This window comes from Pelodiscus sinensis, chromosome 3 (assembly GCF_052426305.1).
Source record: "Pelodiscus sinensis isolate ZL-2025 chromosome 3, ASM5242630v1, whole genome shotgun sequence".
NCBI lineage: Eukaryota > Metazoa > Chordata > Testudines > Trionychidae > Pelodiscus > Pelodiscus sinensis.
In genome coordinates, this window is record NC_143054.1 from 94400516 (window position 1) to 94415782 (window position 15267).

Sequence of the window (15267 nt, forward strand, 5' to 3'; positions counted from 1 at the left end):
CAGCGTAGTGCTTGTTGCTTATAACAAAACTGTGACAAGCTTCTATCCGCAAATTCTCTTTCAAATGTGTTTGCATTCCCCTGGAATTACTGAGGCCTGAAGAGAAGACCACTTTTGTATTCACTTACTGCATTCTGTATGTGATTGTTATTTGTTATACTCACACATACACATTAGAAAGCTGCAGTCCTGCCTACTTTAATTTAGACACTCACCCAACTCCAAGTTCTTTGGAAGTTTCTGCTGTCAGCTTCAGATGAGCCAAAGTTGGGAAGCTGCCATTTCAGCTCCTTTGGGCAAAGAGCTCAGGAAATCATCAAATGGGTAAAACATATAGTTCCGGAGCTTTGAGGGTGAGGATTTCCAACTATTAAGCTGTTTTGGCACAATACGCTATAACTTTCACCTTCTAAATCAGCTTGAATACATCTGGATAAGATAATTTATATGCTACAATCAGTTTGTAACTCCCCCCTCATTGTGGATGTTGCTATAATATATATTGTGTAATTCTATTTCTCAAGTTATTGTAGGGTATTACAATATAAATATGCTGAAAGCTCATCTAGAAGAGCAGCAGAGTTCACTATATCTTGGATTGGAGCAATAATACCTCATGATTTTTCTTCTTGCTGGGTGCGACAGACTGTTGGCTAAGCCAGAGCTCTGCCACTGTAGCCTGGCTAAAGAGGCTGAGGGAAAACAGCTGAGCAAGCCCAGGCCTGAAGGGCTATTAGAAGCAGCTGTGGGCCTCACTGGGCGAGGGCTATATAAGGCAGAGGAAGTGTGCTCCCAGGTAGATTGAGGAGTTGGTGAAGTTGTCTGTAAACTTTGTAAATAGAAGATGGTGGGAACTGACAATAAAAGCATCGGTGATTTCACCAGAAGGCTCTCCGACTGATTTGTGGACCAGAAGGTGTCCCAGACCAAGAGGCCTGAGTAGGGATTCTGCCACACTGGGTCAAACCCTTATGGTCAAAATAGCATCAATTTGGACTATCAAAAGGGGTAGGGATATTCTCTGTTTTGTTAGGAAGCACTTATTTTGTGTAACTTGAATATTAAGAACTAGGATTTTCTTGATGAGTGTATCTGTCCGAGAAGCAGAATTACTTAGCAGACGAATTGAGGTACAAGGGTTAGGATCAAAAGTGAAAAGGAATAGTCTTTCAAAGAATCACATTTTCCCCCTCTCTAGTAACAAAATGCTCTTGGACAGTTTTGTAGCTCGTAAGCCAGTAAACAAGTTAACCAATGATTTGTGGTTTTGAGAAGAGTTTTTTGTGAAAAACACTAGTTACTGATAAGTAACTTCTTTCCATGTTCATAGAGCATCTAACTTCAGTGTTGTGTCTGGGTATATTTACAGGAATACAGTTGAGAAATAACCATCATATATATAGTAGCCCAATGTCAGAGTCGGTAATGCTGAAATGCTGGCTGTTCCCTCTGGGCGGCGCTGTTGCTGTAATGCTGGCTGTTCCCTCTGGATGGCCTGTGCTGCATGGGGAGCATGGGGCCCAAACAGCTGCAAGGTGTAAGCCCTCTTGTGCAGGAACTTGCTCACTTGCTGCATTTCTCACTCTGGCTGGGAAGCACAGGTGGTAGATGTACCTGGACCTGCCCCAGCTGGGAGACATGTACCCTTCCTCTGGCTGTGCCCAATGGAGCTGCAGTGACCAAGGAGGGGCACTTCTCACCTGGCCTCAAGCAGCTTTGGTGAGAGAGGGATGGGGTTGTCCTCTCTTCCTCAGGTAGCCTGCATGTTGAATCCCTCCTCCCAAGCCTCACCCAAGACCAATGATTTAAATGAAGTACGGTATGTACATTTTCGTTTTAGTTTCCAAAAAACAAAAATTAATGGAGTTAAGGACCTGGGCAATGACAGCTAAACTTTCTAGTGTTTTACTATTTTGAAATGCTTTGTTTTTTAGACATCTGTCAAGGCTTCACAAAACGTTTAGAACTAATAGCGTATAAAATGTATATTATTCATTGCAAACATTTCTAGAGAATGCTAATTATTCCGCTGGCAGTGTTAGAAATCTATATTCTTGAGATTTTGAGTCGGTTACTTTATTTTATATACCACCCTTAGTGTCAAATACCATACTTCTTTATGATCCAAAATAAGTTGCCTAATGAACATCTATGAAAAACAATAAAAATACAACTCTAATATAATCTTCAAAATAGTTAAGCAGTATTTATAATCTTCAAAGTTCCAAAATTACAAGTCAGACTCACTGCCCCCATCATAAGGTTTTATATATATTTCATGTATCTTAGGCCCATATTTGTAAAGGTATTTAGATGCTTCCATGCTCAACATGGCAATGCATAAGTCTAATTTTCAACAGGGATTTAGACACCGAGGCGCTTAATCCCCACTGAAAGTCAGTTATGCTGATTTTCAATTTGATTTATGCTCCTCAGTCACTTTGGTGTTTTCTGAATATTTGTTCTCAATCATGTTTTGTTTTTTTAACTATACTTCCACTTTGTGCATGAGACCATTATAGTGTTGCTGTCTCTCACAAATACATAGCAGCTACATCTACACTGGCAAGATTTTGCACAAATACTTTTAATGCAAGAGTTTTTGCGTTAATGTATTTGCGCAAGAGAGCATCTACACTGGCATGTGCTTTTGCGCAAAAGCTTTTGAGCAAAAGCATCCGTGCCAGTGTAGATGTTCTCTTGCACAAGAAAGCTCCGATGGCCATTTTAGCCATCGGGCTTTCTTGCGCAAGAAATTCATGTTGCCTGTCTACACTGGCCTCTTGCGCAAAAGGGCTTTTCCTGAGTGGGAGCATGATAGTTCTTGCACAAGAAGCCCTGATTTCATACAGTAGAACGTCAGTTTACTTGCACAAGAACACACGGCCAGTGTAGACAGGCAGCAAGTTTTTGCGCAAGAGCGGCCGCTTTGGTGCAAGATCGCGCCAGTGTAGACATACCCCTTGTGTCTGGGAGAGAAGGAATGCCAGTTGCTTAAAAGTCAGAATTTAGCTACAGTTTCCTGCTTTCATTTTAGGAAAATAGTGTGTTATCTGATCTACCATGCCAAATGTTAAAATGTTCACTTATAATGATAATCACCAAAGGGTATTAGTTGAAATTTAGGATAGGTCAGTAGTGAGCAAAAGTATTATTTAATGACTTTTCGATGTTGCCTGTATCAAATGAGCTTATGGTCTTGGAGTAGTCCTCAGAGTACAGATATCCATACTATAGAAAACATTACTACTCCATTGGCACTTTTGTTGGCAGATGTTAAGATGAAATGCCAAGGATTGAATAGGCATTGAAATGCACCTACTGGTTTATCTCTCTGGTGTGGTTCTTCTAAGTCATAATTAAAGTACATTGATTGTATAGTATGTGAGAAATTTGCATTGCCCTTTCTATGCAGTACTTATTCTGTTAGACAATAGAGTGTTTAGTCAACCAAGATCTGAGCACGTGTCTTTCAATAAGCATGTGCTGATATATTGTAGACTACGAAAAGACTTACCTGCTGTTGCCCAGGTCTAGGCTGTCCAGGAGGGCAGTCCTCCCGACAGCATTCCTTCGGCCAAGGGAGGGGAGCGCAAGCTGGCTCCGGGGGTGTACTCCAGGCTTCAGGGTCTGCGGAGAACCCACACGGGCCGGTCACCCACAGCACTGCCTGGGCTGGGAGTCTAAGGGGGGGGGGGGCTGTGCAGGCTGGTTGGGCACAGCTGCAATGGTTAGGTGGGCTGTGGCTCCCGCAGTGCGGCTGTGTGCTGCCTGGCCCTTGCAGTGCTTCCATGGGGGACTGCAGTGATGAGGCCAATGGGACTTCCCCCTCCAGGTTATGTCTACATTCGCAGCTTCTTGCGCAAGTACGGCCATTCTTGTGCAAAAATCCGCAGAGCGTCCACACTGCCTGCCCGCTCTTGCGCAAGGATATTTACAGTACGGCGTGGTAAGAGAGGTCTCCTTGCACAAGAGCTATGCTCTTTTTTAACAGGTGTAAGCCCTCTTGCACAGGAGCTCTTGCGCAAGCGGCCAGTGTGGACGCTCGGCAGGGATTTCTTGCACAAGAAACCCCTATGGCTAAAATGGCCATCAGAGCTTTCTTGTGCAAGAGAGTGTCCACACTGCCATAGATACTCTTGCGCAAAAGCACATCTCCTACATGGCAGTGTGGACATTTTCTTGCGCAAGAGTTCTTGCACGAGAACCCTTGTGCAAGAAACTGCCAGTGTAGACATAGCCTAGTCTGGCACAGAGGCTGAAGGCTGCGGGGGAGGAACTTGGAGATGGCGAGCCCCATCCCCAGCTGTCCACACTCTTCCTAGTGTAACTGCAGCCTGTGGTCATTATAGTGCAGTGTCCCCCATGCTCACTGTCCCCACTGGTCACTGTGCAGGATCTCCTCTCTGATCAGCCCCTTCCCTTTCCATGGCTCAGAAAACAATAGAATTCCAGGCAAATCCTGTTTTCTTGGCACAACCAAACCCTGATCTTGCTTTAAGGGTGTGTCTAGACTACAGAGTTTTGTCGACAAAAGTGGACTTTTGTCGACAAAACTATACCTGCGTCTACACTACCGCTGAGTTCTGTCGACATAACGTCGACAGAACTCAGCAGTTTTGTCGACGCTGGTAAACCTCATTTTACGAGGCATAACGCCTTTTGTCAACAGAGTTCTGTCGACAGAAGGTGTTATTGCATGTAGGGTTGTGTCTAGACTACAGGGTTTTGTCGACAAATCAGCTTGCTTTGTCGACAGAACTGAATGTGTCTAGACGCTCTTTGTCGACAGAAGTTTTATCGACAGATACTGTCGACAAAACTTCTGTCGACAAAAGCCTGTAGTCTAGACGTACCCTAAGTTAGGCTAAGAAGAAGATGCAAACCAAATTTGATGGGTCTAGCTTTTACGGTTTAGGAGGAGTTCTTCAACAAACTTGCCGACAGACAGATGGACTCACAGTCACCCAAATCTCTAATAGATAGCTAGATAGATTATATCAGGAGAAACAAGGCAGCAAGTGAAATTAAGGTTATGTAGCAGTTTCCATTCTAATACCCTATTTTTCAGTCACTCGTAACTTACTGAAATACTTTGTGTCTGAAATTTTCCATGCTTACTCTCTGCCAAAATTGATTTCCATTTATCTTTGGAGAGAATGAGCAGAAAAATACTTTTCCATTACAAAATAATTCTTCCTATTTTTTTAACCTGCACCGCTATAGCCAATGTGGCTGAGGTTTTAAAAAGCAAAAATTGGCATAGAAATAGCTATCACTGAGGAGCAGGACATAGCCTTCATCTGGGAGAAATTAGTTCTGATTTGACTGAGTTATGAACATTTGTTAGTTGGCTTGTGAACATATGTAATAGTGTTTAAGTCTCTAAAGACTGTGTCTAAAGAAGCACAGGGTGCCCTCAAGTCCCACTTCGCCACCTTGCAGTATTTACCCTTCAGCTTTTCAATGAACTGGAGCTTTAATTGGTTGTAATGTATAATGACAACAGGGACTTACTTAAGGACACCTGCAGACTTTAAAATATGCACAAGGATAGAGGCAAGAGTTCCTCTAGAGAAACCAATACATATACTTACTACCTCTGGTTTAAATTTTAACTGAGCATGTAACATGACTATACACTTATCCTCAGCCAGTCTATCTAGGACGGTGTAACTTCCCCAGTGCAGATTTCCCAAAGTGTGCAGAAAAGTGTCTTCTAGAGCTATGCCCTGACATATAACAACATACATAAAAGCGTGCAATATTAGAGTTTATTTCAGAAATGGCTTGTGATCAGAACTAATTCAGACTGGACTTTTGCTATTCTATGTTCCCACTTTTGGTTAAACCATGCTCCCTTTCATGGGCTCTTCCAATGAAAATGCAGGTAATAATATTCAAGCTATGAAGCAAGGCTGAAGGAATTGAGCTTGTTTAGTTTGGAAAAGAGAAGACCGAGAGTGGACATGATAGCGGTTTTCAGGAATCTAAAAGGGTGTCACAGGGAGGAGAGGAGAAAATTGTTGATAGGACAAGAAGCTATGGGCAAGGGAGGTTTAGGCTGGACATTAGGAAAAACTGCAGCAAGGGAGGTTTAGGCTGGACATTAGGAAAAACGTCCTAATTGTCAGGGTGGTTAAACACTGGAATAAATTGCCTAGAGAGGTTGTGGAATCTCAATCACTGGAGATATTTAAGAGCAGGTTAGACAGACATCTATCAGGGATGATATAGTCCGTGCTTGGTCCTGCCATGAGGGCAGGGAACTGAACTTGATGATCTCTCAAGGCCCCTTCCAGTTCTAGTATTCTATGATTTTATGAAAGCTGGAAATCAGTCTATTTTGTAGGTGGTATTGTACGAGAAGAGCAAAAAGTTGATGTAAAGGCTGTTATCTGGCATTTACACATGTAAACTGTCAGAGATCCATCCACATTACAGATCTCATATTATATGGGGTTCTTATATAAAAACTATCCTGTAGAGCCCTTCTGATTTATGAAAATACTGTTTTATTTTAGTGCGATCCTGGCACTATACATGTGGGCTAGCCTCTTTTTAAGCGAGCTTTTATAGTGCAGCTAAAACATCATCTATTCTGAGCTGTATCTTGATTTATAGTCTGTTGAGGGAAGCAAATATTTTCCTGAGACATGAAAAAAATTATTCCAGCATTTTTATATATTTAAACCCACTATAATTTCAAACTTTACTTACTCATTCAGACACATTTGACTTATATCCTTTATTCCCTGAATGGATGCTTGGAGTGTCCCCCTTCTTATGCCTGTCAAAGCAGAAGTTTTGGGTGGGTAGAGAACATCACCATTTTGGAGGCTGGTTTGTGGTGTAGATTGCTAGGTTAGAAACTAAGTCCCCAGACCCACAAGCATGTGCTTGTGACTACTCACAAGTAGTCAACTTGACTTAATGAGATTGCTCATGTGACTAACAAATCAACATGTGCACAGTGTTCCAGGTGCATTCAAGGTTCCACCATAATTACAAGTCTCTTGCACATCTTCTCATAAGGGAAAAGAGGAGAAATATATCCTATACTTGGTGCCAAATACCTCAACCATCTCTTGGATGCTAAAGACCTAAACCCTCTTTCATGCTTTCCCGGGTGCTTACAATCCTAATTGTGCCCTGACCATTTGCCAAAGCCTCCAGCTATGACTAATGTATGCATGGTCAGTACAAATATCTACTGAACATTAAAATCTGGAGACCAAGTGAAATAGATTAGATATATCCAGCTGAACAATGCAGTACCACAATAGCTGTGTTTTTCATTTTTGTATTCAATCAAATCCTACAGTTCTTGACCAATTTACTTGGAAGCTTCCAGAGAATTTTAATTTTGCACAAGAATCCAGCTCTGAGATATTGTTCAGAAACCAGGGGTTTTTTATGCGGAATTTAAGTGAAATGTGATACAGATCACTTAACCTAATTTTTAATAGTGATCTTTTCAAGAGTTCAGCGCCACTTGAACACTTATTATGTAACAGTTCTGTTTTCACTGGCTATTACTTTCTTGGTAAATTATAAAGTAGAGTAACATAACATAATGAAACCGGCTATTATGTGCATATTAAACATTGAGCATAGTAGTACCCTAACTTGATCACTATGGGATTACAGTAATACATCTAAGGCAGCTTTATTTAGGTAGGTGTGGTAAAAGGAGACTGAATTCTCCACGAGAATGTATTAGTCCCCCTTGACCACTGTAGCAAGATGAATACAATTAAGCTGCCTCATTGGAAGTTAATTTCTAGTGTTTAAGATCACTACTTCACACTGCTTATCATAATCGAAATACTGGATGGTATTTTAACCAGATTTCATCCTTATGCAGTAGATTGGTGAAAAGTTTCCTTGCCAGGAAAGGTCTGTTCCAACTGAAGTCAATAACAAAACTTTCATTGACTTCATTAGAGCCAGTATTTCATCCCTGGCGTGTCCACTCTATTCCATTGCAGGAAATACAGAGGAACAGCCACTATTCTAGCCTGAAGAATTCTTAAGAGTTTCCTGCACAAAACCTGATGACTCAGAGTTGGTGGCAACTGTAGTTAATTTTCACCCATTTTGAATAGCCAGTATAGAGGAGGCAGAGGAAACATATCCCATTAGGGTTCTTTGTTTACTGCCTGTCAGATGCTAGCGGAATGTTACTTCTGCGTATGGATGTGACATGACATTACTGGAAGAATGTTAACAAGGAGGGGAAGTGCTTCCTGTTGTGCTATATTGGGTGCTGGATTTAATATCTAACAGAGCATATTTTCTCTCTATTCTTCATATAAAACACATTTTGCAGTCTCAGTGGATACCTGTCTTGCTGTGATTCCAATTCTGCAATCCTTACAGAAGCAAAAGTACTATTAATTTCAAGCAAATCTTTATTCAGCTTTGTCATGATTATGGGTTGGCCCTTTTGTTAGTACCCTCAGTCTCTTGTCTATATTCATCTTGAGGTGGCATCTTATGATTCTTTCACGCTTAGTCTGAGATGTGGGGACAGTGTCTCATATATACCAGACACTTATCACCCTAACGGTGCAACTATGTTTGGGCACTCGCATTTTCTCTCTTTGGCAACCTGTGACCAGTGGCGGCCCGCCAATACAGGCGAACTAGTTGGTTGCCTAGGGCGCCAACACAAACGGCCGTTGAGGGCTTTGGAGGCGGGGGGCACCGATCGCACGCTGATTGCGCATTTCATCTAGGGCGCCAGTTACCTGCAGCTCATCTAGGGATGCTCCTGCCTGTGACCAGTGATATAATTACCAACAGCCTTCTTAAAATAAAATATTTGTATTTAATTATTGGAAAAAAGCATTCCAGGGGAAAATGGGGGAAAGAGCACCCCTCCCCATTTGTCACAAATGACAGTGAATTTTTGTTAAGCAAGAACTGTAAGACAGAGCCTTTATTAATGCAGCTGCACCCTTAAGAATACTGTTTGTCCCTGTGCTGTCTTATAAAAATGCCTTCCTTTCACGTATTTAAATATATAATCCTATATTTTCAAAAGTAACTAGTGATTTTCAGGTGACAGTTTGAGAAAATCTGTTAGTGTCATGCTCTGCTGCCTCATATGCAGCTGAAGGGAAGCCCTCAGATTAAAGAAGTAAAGGGCCAGTATCTTTTCCCAATAGGGTAAAAAACCAGGGAGATGAGTGGTTGCCTTTATAAACACTGCTTGTGTGTAGTATGTGCCTATTCTCTTTACACCTGTGAAAAGAGCATGACCACCTAGCCAGGAAGAAGAGGTGGATGAGGTTTAAAAAAAAAAAAAAATCAACCACAGCACATGCGTTGGTGGTGATGGGGGACTTCAGCTATCCAGACCTCTGTTGGAAAATGATACAGCAGGGAACAGATTATCCAAGAAGTTCTTGGACAGCATTGGAGATAATTTTTTATTTCAGAAGGTGAAGAAAGCTACTAGAAAATTCAAATTTCTCACATACTATACAATCAATGTACCTTAATTATGACTTAGAAGAACCACACCAATGTATTTCAGTGCCTATTCAATCCTTGGCATTTCATCTTAACATCTGCCAACAAAAGTGCCAGCTGAAGTGGCAATGTTTTCTACAGTATAGCTATCTGTACTTATGTTATAAAAATGGTAATGTTACAAGAACACAGTTAAATAATATATTGTTGCTTACAGTATATAATTAACCCATTATTTTGTTTCTGAAAATGTGTAGGATTGCCAGAATAGGAATTTGGGAAAGATGGAAAAAGAGAAGAAACAAGAAACTTAGTTAAGCTGTAATTCTTTTTTCTCTAATCAAACAGATGTCTAATAAAAACTGCCGAGGCAAGGTATTTTCTGTGATTAAATTTTTAGATTCAAGTTTAAGTATTTGGTTTTCAATTCTAACTTCAAAATAATGATATGCATAGTTTTCAAACTCACCAATATTAATATTTTGAAAAATGTTTAAACTTAATGAACACACTTTTTAAAACTAGTGAAATCTATCTTTTATATTAGTGAGTTAGATTAGAATGCAACAGAAATTCTTAGAAATATTACTGAAGTTTCCTTTTTTCAATCTTCAAAGGAAAAAGAGGCAAAATATTTCAAACATAGATGAAATGTATTGAGTACCTTATGATGCATATTCCTTACTCAGCTTAGTAAGAAAAACACCACTATGATATAGCATATGAGGGAAAACCAAAGTGATAGAAAAAAACAATTCATGTGGAATGACCTATGCACTAGTTTAAATAGTATAGAATTCTATTACGTTTAAAATGTGGTATTTTCTGAAGGATCCACCTAATTTAAAACTTAGTGAAAAATCTAATTTGGTATGTACTTGCCTACATCTAGATAACACTGGGAACGATTTTCAGAGGAGTGTCCAATGACTCCAGCTGGAATTCTGGGTAAGGCTATGATTGTCATAGAGGTCACAGAATCCATGACTTCCAAAGACCCCCGTGACATTTTCTGCTCAGTCTCACAGCTGTAGGTGCCAGAGCTCTGTTGCAGAAGCACCACAGCTTCTAGCTGTGGCAGCCCCCTCCCCCCTGCTCCCAGCCCACACAAGTGATGGGTAGGCTCTCCAGCAGCTTGGAATTCCAAACACTGGAGGTCCAAAGTGCCACAGGTGACTCCTGGAGCTCCCAGCCATTGAGGGCACCAGATGACCTGGGAGCTCTGAGCTGTTTCAGCCAGTAGGTGGCCTCCAGAGCTCTTCGGGCAGCAGGTGGCCCTGGAAGCTCAGCAGACAGAGAGGGGCCCTGGAGTTCTGAGCCACTGTGGGTAGTGGGGACCTCCCAGAGCACCCAGCCACATGGGTGGCAGGTGGCCTTTGGAGCTCTGCAGACCCGTGCACTCACAGCTACTCATAGGTGACAATGGACCCCACAACCCCAAGGGCAGTAGGTGATCCCAGTAGTTCTCAGCAGCCAGTCCCGATGCTCTGAGCCTCTGTGGGCAGTGGGGGCCTGTAGCTCCTAGCCTCTGTGAGTGCAGCAGGTGGGTAGTGGATCCCTTCACTCCCTATTTTGTCAGAGTTATTTTTAGTAAAAAGTCACAACAGAACATGATGAGCTTCCATGAATTTGTGCTTATTGTCTGTGAACAGTCCATGGCTTTTTACTAAAAATTACTATGACAAAATCATAGCCTTAACTATGGGTACTCTGTATTTTTGAAAATTTCGGTTCTTCACACTTCACTGTATTAAAGTAAAAATTATTATTATTATTTATTATTTACTTCTTTTTGGATCTGTTTTCTATACTAGTTCAATTCTATTGTATTAAAGTATGTCAGTTATCTAAGTAAGCTAATGTGTTTTCTGTAATTAGTTCCTTATTATATGTTTGTTTAGTGGAATTGATTCCTGTGCAGAGTATCTGGCCTAAACAGCTATAAGAAATGTCAGCCATGTGTCTCAGTTGTTATGTGCCATATTGGTGTCCCAGTACAGCAAATGTGCATGGGCTTGACTTTACTTCCATCATTTACTTCTACCCATGATAGTAAACAAATGTATAAGTGATTGACTGCGGGATGGAGCCATGGTAAGAACCTTATTCACCATGGTACTTCAGCATGTGCATAACTTCCAGCACGAGAGTAGCCCCATGTTATGTATATTCTTAAAGAAATAGTTTGGTGAATGGGGGCCCAGATTGAAAGAGCTCTTTTTCCTGACAACAACCGTGTACTGTTATGCATGTGTATGGTGCCCAGAACAATAGAATCTCACTCTTCATTGGGCCTTCAGAGCCCTACTTCAATACATATATAATAAATTCCATTTATAATAACCATGGCCTTTTATTATTTTTATTTGCTTTTTGTTTAGACCTTGTAACTAGATGTCCTTGACCATCATGGATAGGCATTTGTTGTCATGCAGTAATTTATTGTTGTTAATGTTTAGTGCTGAGATTTGTCATCCACTTGAAATATTTATTTCTGTTCATTATGTGTTGTGATCACTAGGTCCTGATGCTGCCAATGACTTTATTTGCATTTTCAAATTACAGGACCATGGTCATTTTTTAGTGTGGGTCATTGGAAAGATGAGCAAAAAGAATCACAAAATGCTAAATCTGAAAACGTATAGACATTATGTATACAAGAATAATGGAAAAAAATATTAAAAGCTGAAAAATCACTTTTGATTACTTTTTTCAAATGCAAAGAAAAAAGTAAATCTTCTGTCTGAAAATTCTTATTGTTGGACCCTAAAACTGCAATGATTGTTTTGTCTTTTTTTTTAGTTTGTTTACTTTGTACATTTGAGAACACTCTGCGTACAGTCAATTTCATTTGCCCTGTACAGTTAATTCGGCTTTATTCCCATATACTGCTGCATTGAATTCAATGGGTTTTTCCAGGCTAGGACTCCATTTGGGTGCAGGGGTCTGTGCTAGCTGATTAGGGGCTTTTAATTGTCAGCTTTTTTTGTCCTTTTTGTACCTCAATAAGGGAGAGAAAGTTATTGGTAAAAAATAGGATGTTGTACTAATGAATTTACAGAAGTTGACAAGGGTGATCATGCAACTGTGATACCTGAAATTATTTTGTAAATGTATAAATTAATTAGATGTCAAGCTAAATAAAGTCCCTTTATTATTGAAGATTTTAGCAATGCACGAACAATATTTTTATCTAACAAAATATAGGTACTGATCCTGTGCTCAGCTAGATGGGGCAGACCCCCCTCGAACTTATATCGAGTGTCCCTATTTAATGTGAAGGTCTGCTTGCATAGAACAGCTTGCAAGATCAGGATCATAATTATTGTCATGGTGGTACCCATGCTTCACCTACTTCTATAGTTATTGTGTGTTTTTCCTATGCAGGAATATTCCTATATATACAAACGTTTCTTTTTCCAGACTCCTACTACAATCTGCACAGATTTAATAGTACCTGATGGGACTTATTACTATTTGATCCTCCCCTGTAAAGAAAAGTAATGTTTAAAGATATCCCAAACCTAAAAATAGTAAACGGCTGCTGCATTTTTCTCCTTATTATTCCTTCAACGTTGGCATTAAATCAGTGGAGATGATGCACCTAAGCTGTAGCTGTTGTTTGTGGCTGTATTTTTGGTAACACTGATTATTGCTGCTCCTGCTGCTGCTTCCCGGAGGCTCAGACGCAGCGGCAGCTAGAGCGAGGGGAGGAAGAATGAGACACCCCGGCGGCAGCGGCAGCAGCAGCAGTTTCCCCTTTCCCCAGCCCTGACTCCACGGGCGCATGCTCACTTGTGCCCGCAGCCCTGGACCATATTTGTCAGGACTACTCGAGAGACGGAGAAAGAGAGAGATTGGGGGGGTAAGAAGCGGCTGGTTCTGATCTAATCTGTAACCCCTTTAGGGCGGTGCAATGCAAACGGCTGGTGATGGGTTTTAATTTTTCCCCTTAGGTGAAGATGAAAGTTAGAGAGCGCGCGAGAGATAAAGGGAGACGCACCTCCTCTCCCTTCCTTACGAAACATATCTGGGGAAGCGGAGAAGGGTGTGGGGGGTAGAAGGCTTCTTTCCCCCTCCCCGGGCAGCAAGGGTGGAACTTAATGTAGGGGAAAGAGGGCAAGTGACTCTCAAGTGGCTGGAGAGCGGGTGGGTCACTGGCGATGTCCCTAAATAATAAGTGTGTGAATGTGAAAGAGGAACAAAAGAAAGAGCGAGAGGTGCCTTGTATTTATTTTTTTCTTCCCAAACACACGAAGGGTGGACGACAGGGAGGAAGGAGCTGGGAAATGTATGTGTGTGTGTGTGGGGAGGGGGGAGGGATTGGAGGGAGGCGGAAAGAGAAAAACATTTTGCAGACCTGCCCCACCAATGAGCTTGTCAGTTAGCTCCATTTAATGACACTTATGGGGCGCTGCTGTGGCGCTAGGAACAATGTAACGTGGGTACAGCGGCTGGGATTTTGGAGTGGGGGTGTATATGTGCGCGGAGGGGAGGGGGCGCGAATTGGCAGGTCCCCTTGCCCACCCTGTGCTCTTTGTTCCCGACACCCCCAAGAAAGAGAGGCGTAAGGGCTGCAGGGGGGCCATGGGCAGAAGACAGGGGCTTTTTCACACCCCGATTTTCGCGTTTGAAGCGGCGAGAGGTGGCGGCTGCCGGGATATACCGGTTGAACGTGCAGCGTGTCCCTTGTGCAAAGGCCTATTCGGCGCACGGCAGAGAGTTTGCGTTTTCTTCTGCTTCTGCACTTTGTGTGAGTGGGTGAGGGATATTTAAAATATCATCTCCCAATTTCCGCCATTTTGGGGAAAGTTTGCACACACATACACGTACCAAAAAAAAAAGAAAAGAAAAAGAAGCTCCTGGCAATTTTTAAAGCAAAGGGTGGGGGTGGGGGGCACTTTGGCTGGAGCGTGTTTGGTTCCTGTCGGTGGCGTGTGCGGAGCTGCTCTCTCTGCTGTAGCTGTGGGGCGCAGAGTGGCTCTCCAACGGGCGGGGGAGGGGGTGTTATACGATTGAGTGTGGGGGGGGGGCTTGGCTTCTGTGACACTAGGGACTGTGGGGTTATGCTGGGAGGCTTCTGGGAGGCGGCTTGCGTGTGTGCTAACACGTGTGGAAATGTGTGCCTAAGCGTGGGGGCGGCTGTTCCACAAGTTATGGATATTGTTGCTGACCCTATAGATTTTTTTTTTGGGGGGGGGGCAAAAATATTCTCTGCCCTCTCACCTCACCGCTTCCTGCAGCCACTGTGCATAATAACAGGATATCTACCAGCCACTTGCTGTAATGGGTGATGAGGCAGCAAGTCGGAGGTGGGGTGGGGGTGGAAGGCGCTCGCACAAAGCGTCCGCCCGCCCCCTTTCCCCCTCCCCAGCCACGGGAGTCAACGTGGGACACAGAGCGGGGCCGGGGGAGCAGACGCGCGCGTGTGTGGGGGGAGGCGGACTCAAGTTACTCCTCCCCCCAGTCCCTCCCCCCAATCGTGGGAGCGGACGCGTCCGAGAGCGTGAGAGAAAAGTTTTTCGCGAGGGTCTGGCTGCGCCTCCCCAAGGCGGGAGGCTGGGGATGCGGAGAGTAGCTGGCTCCTGGGGGAGGGCGACTCCTCCCGCAGCTCTGCCTTTACCTTCCCCTTAGGAAGGAGGGTAATTTCTCTTCCAGGGGACTCTGGAGATTGGCTGAGCGCGAGCGAGGAGGGTTCACCAGCAAATCTCCAGAGTCTGCCGGAGAGCGCTCGCCCTCCTCCCCGGGCGTGGGGATGGGGGAGGAGAAGGTAAGTTTCCCTCTGCC

General features: G+C 42.9%; 1 protein-coding gene across 7 annotated transcripts in view; it reads left to right on the forward strand.

Moving 5' to 3' along the window:
* The first annotated feature begins 852 nt into the window (after nucleotides 1-852).
* Nucleotides 853-15267, forward strand: part of L3MBTL3 (L3MBTL histone methyl-lysine binding protein 3) — a 159604-nt gene continuing 145189 nt past the window's right edge. For 2 of the 7 annotated variants that reach the window (XM_006118582.4, XM_006118587.4), the window contains exon 1: nucleotides 13199-13345. Coding sequence is in view for 1 of the 7 variants with exons in the window: in XM_089777252.1 (XP_089633378.1) it covers nucleotides 13268-13359 (92 nt within the window). In the remaining 6 variants the exon portion in view is untranslated. Of the gene's footprint in view, nucleotides 1009-13198; nucleotides 13360-13908; nucleotides 14234-14960; nucleotides 15251-15267 lie in introns of those variants that run through there. The other 5 variants (XM_006118586.5, XM_006118585.5, XM_075924145.2 and 2 more) reach the window with 4 other exon arrangements.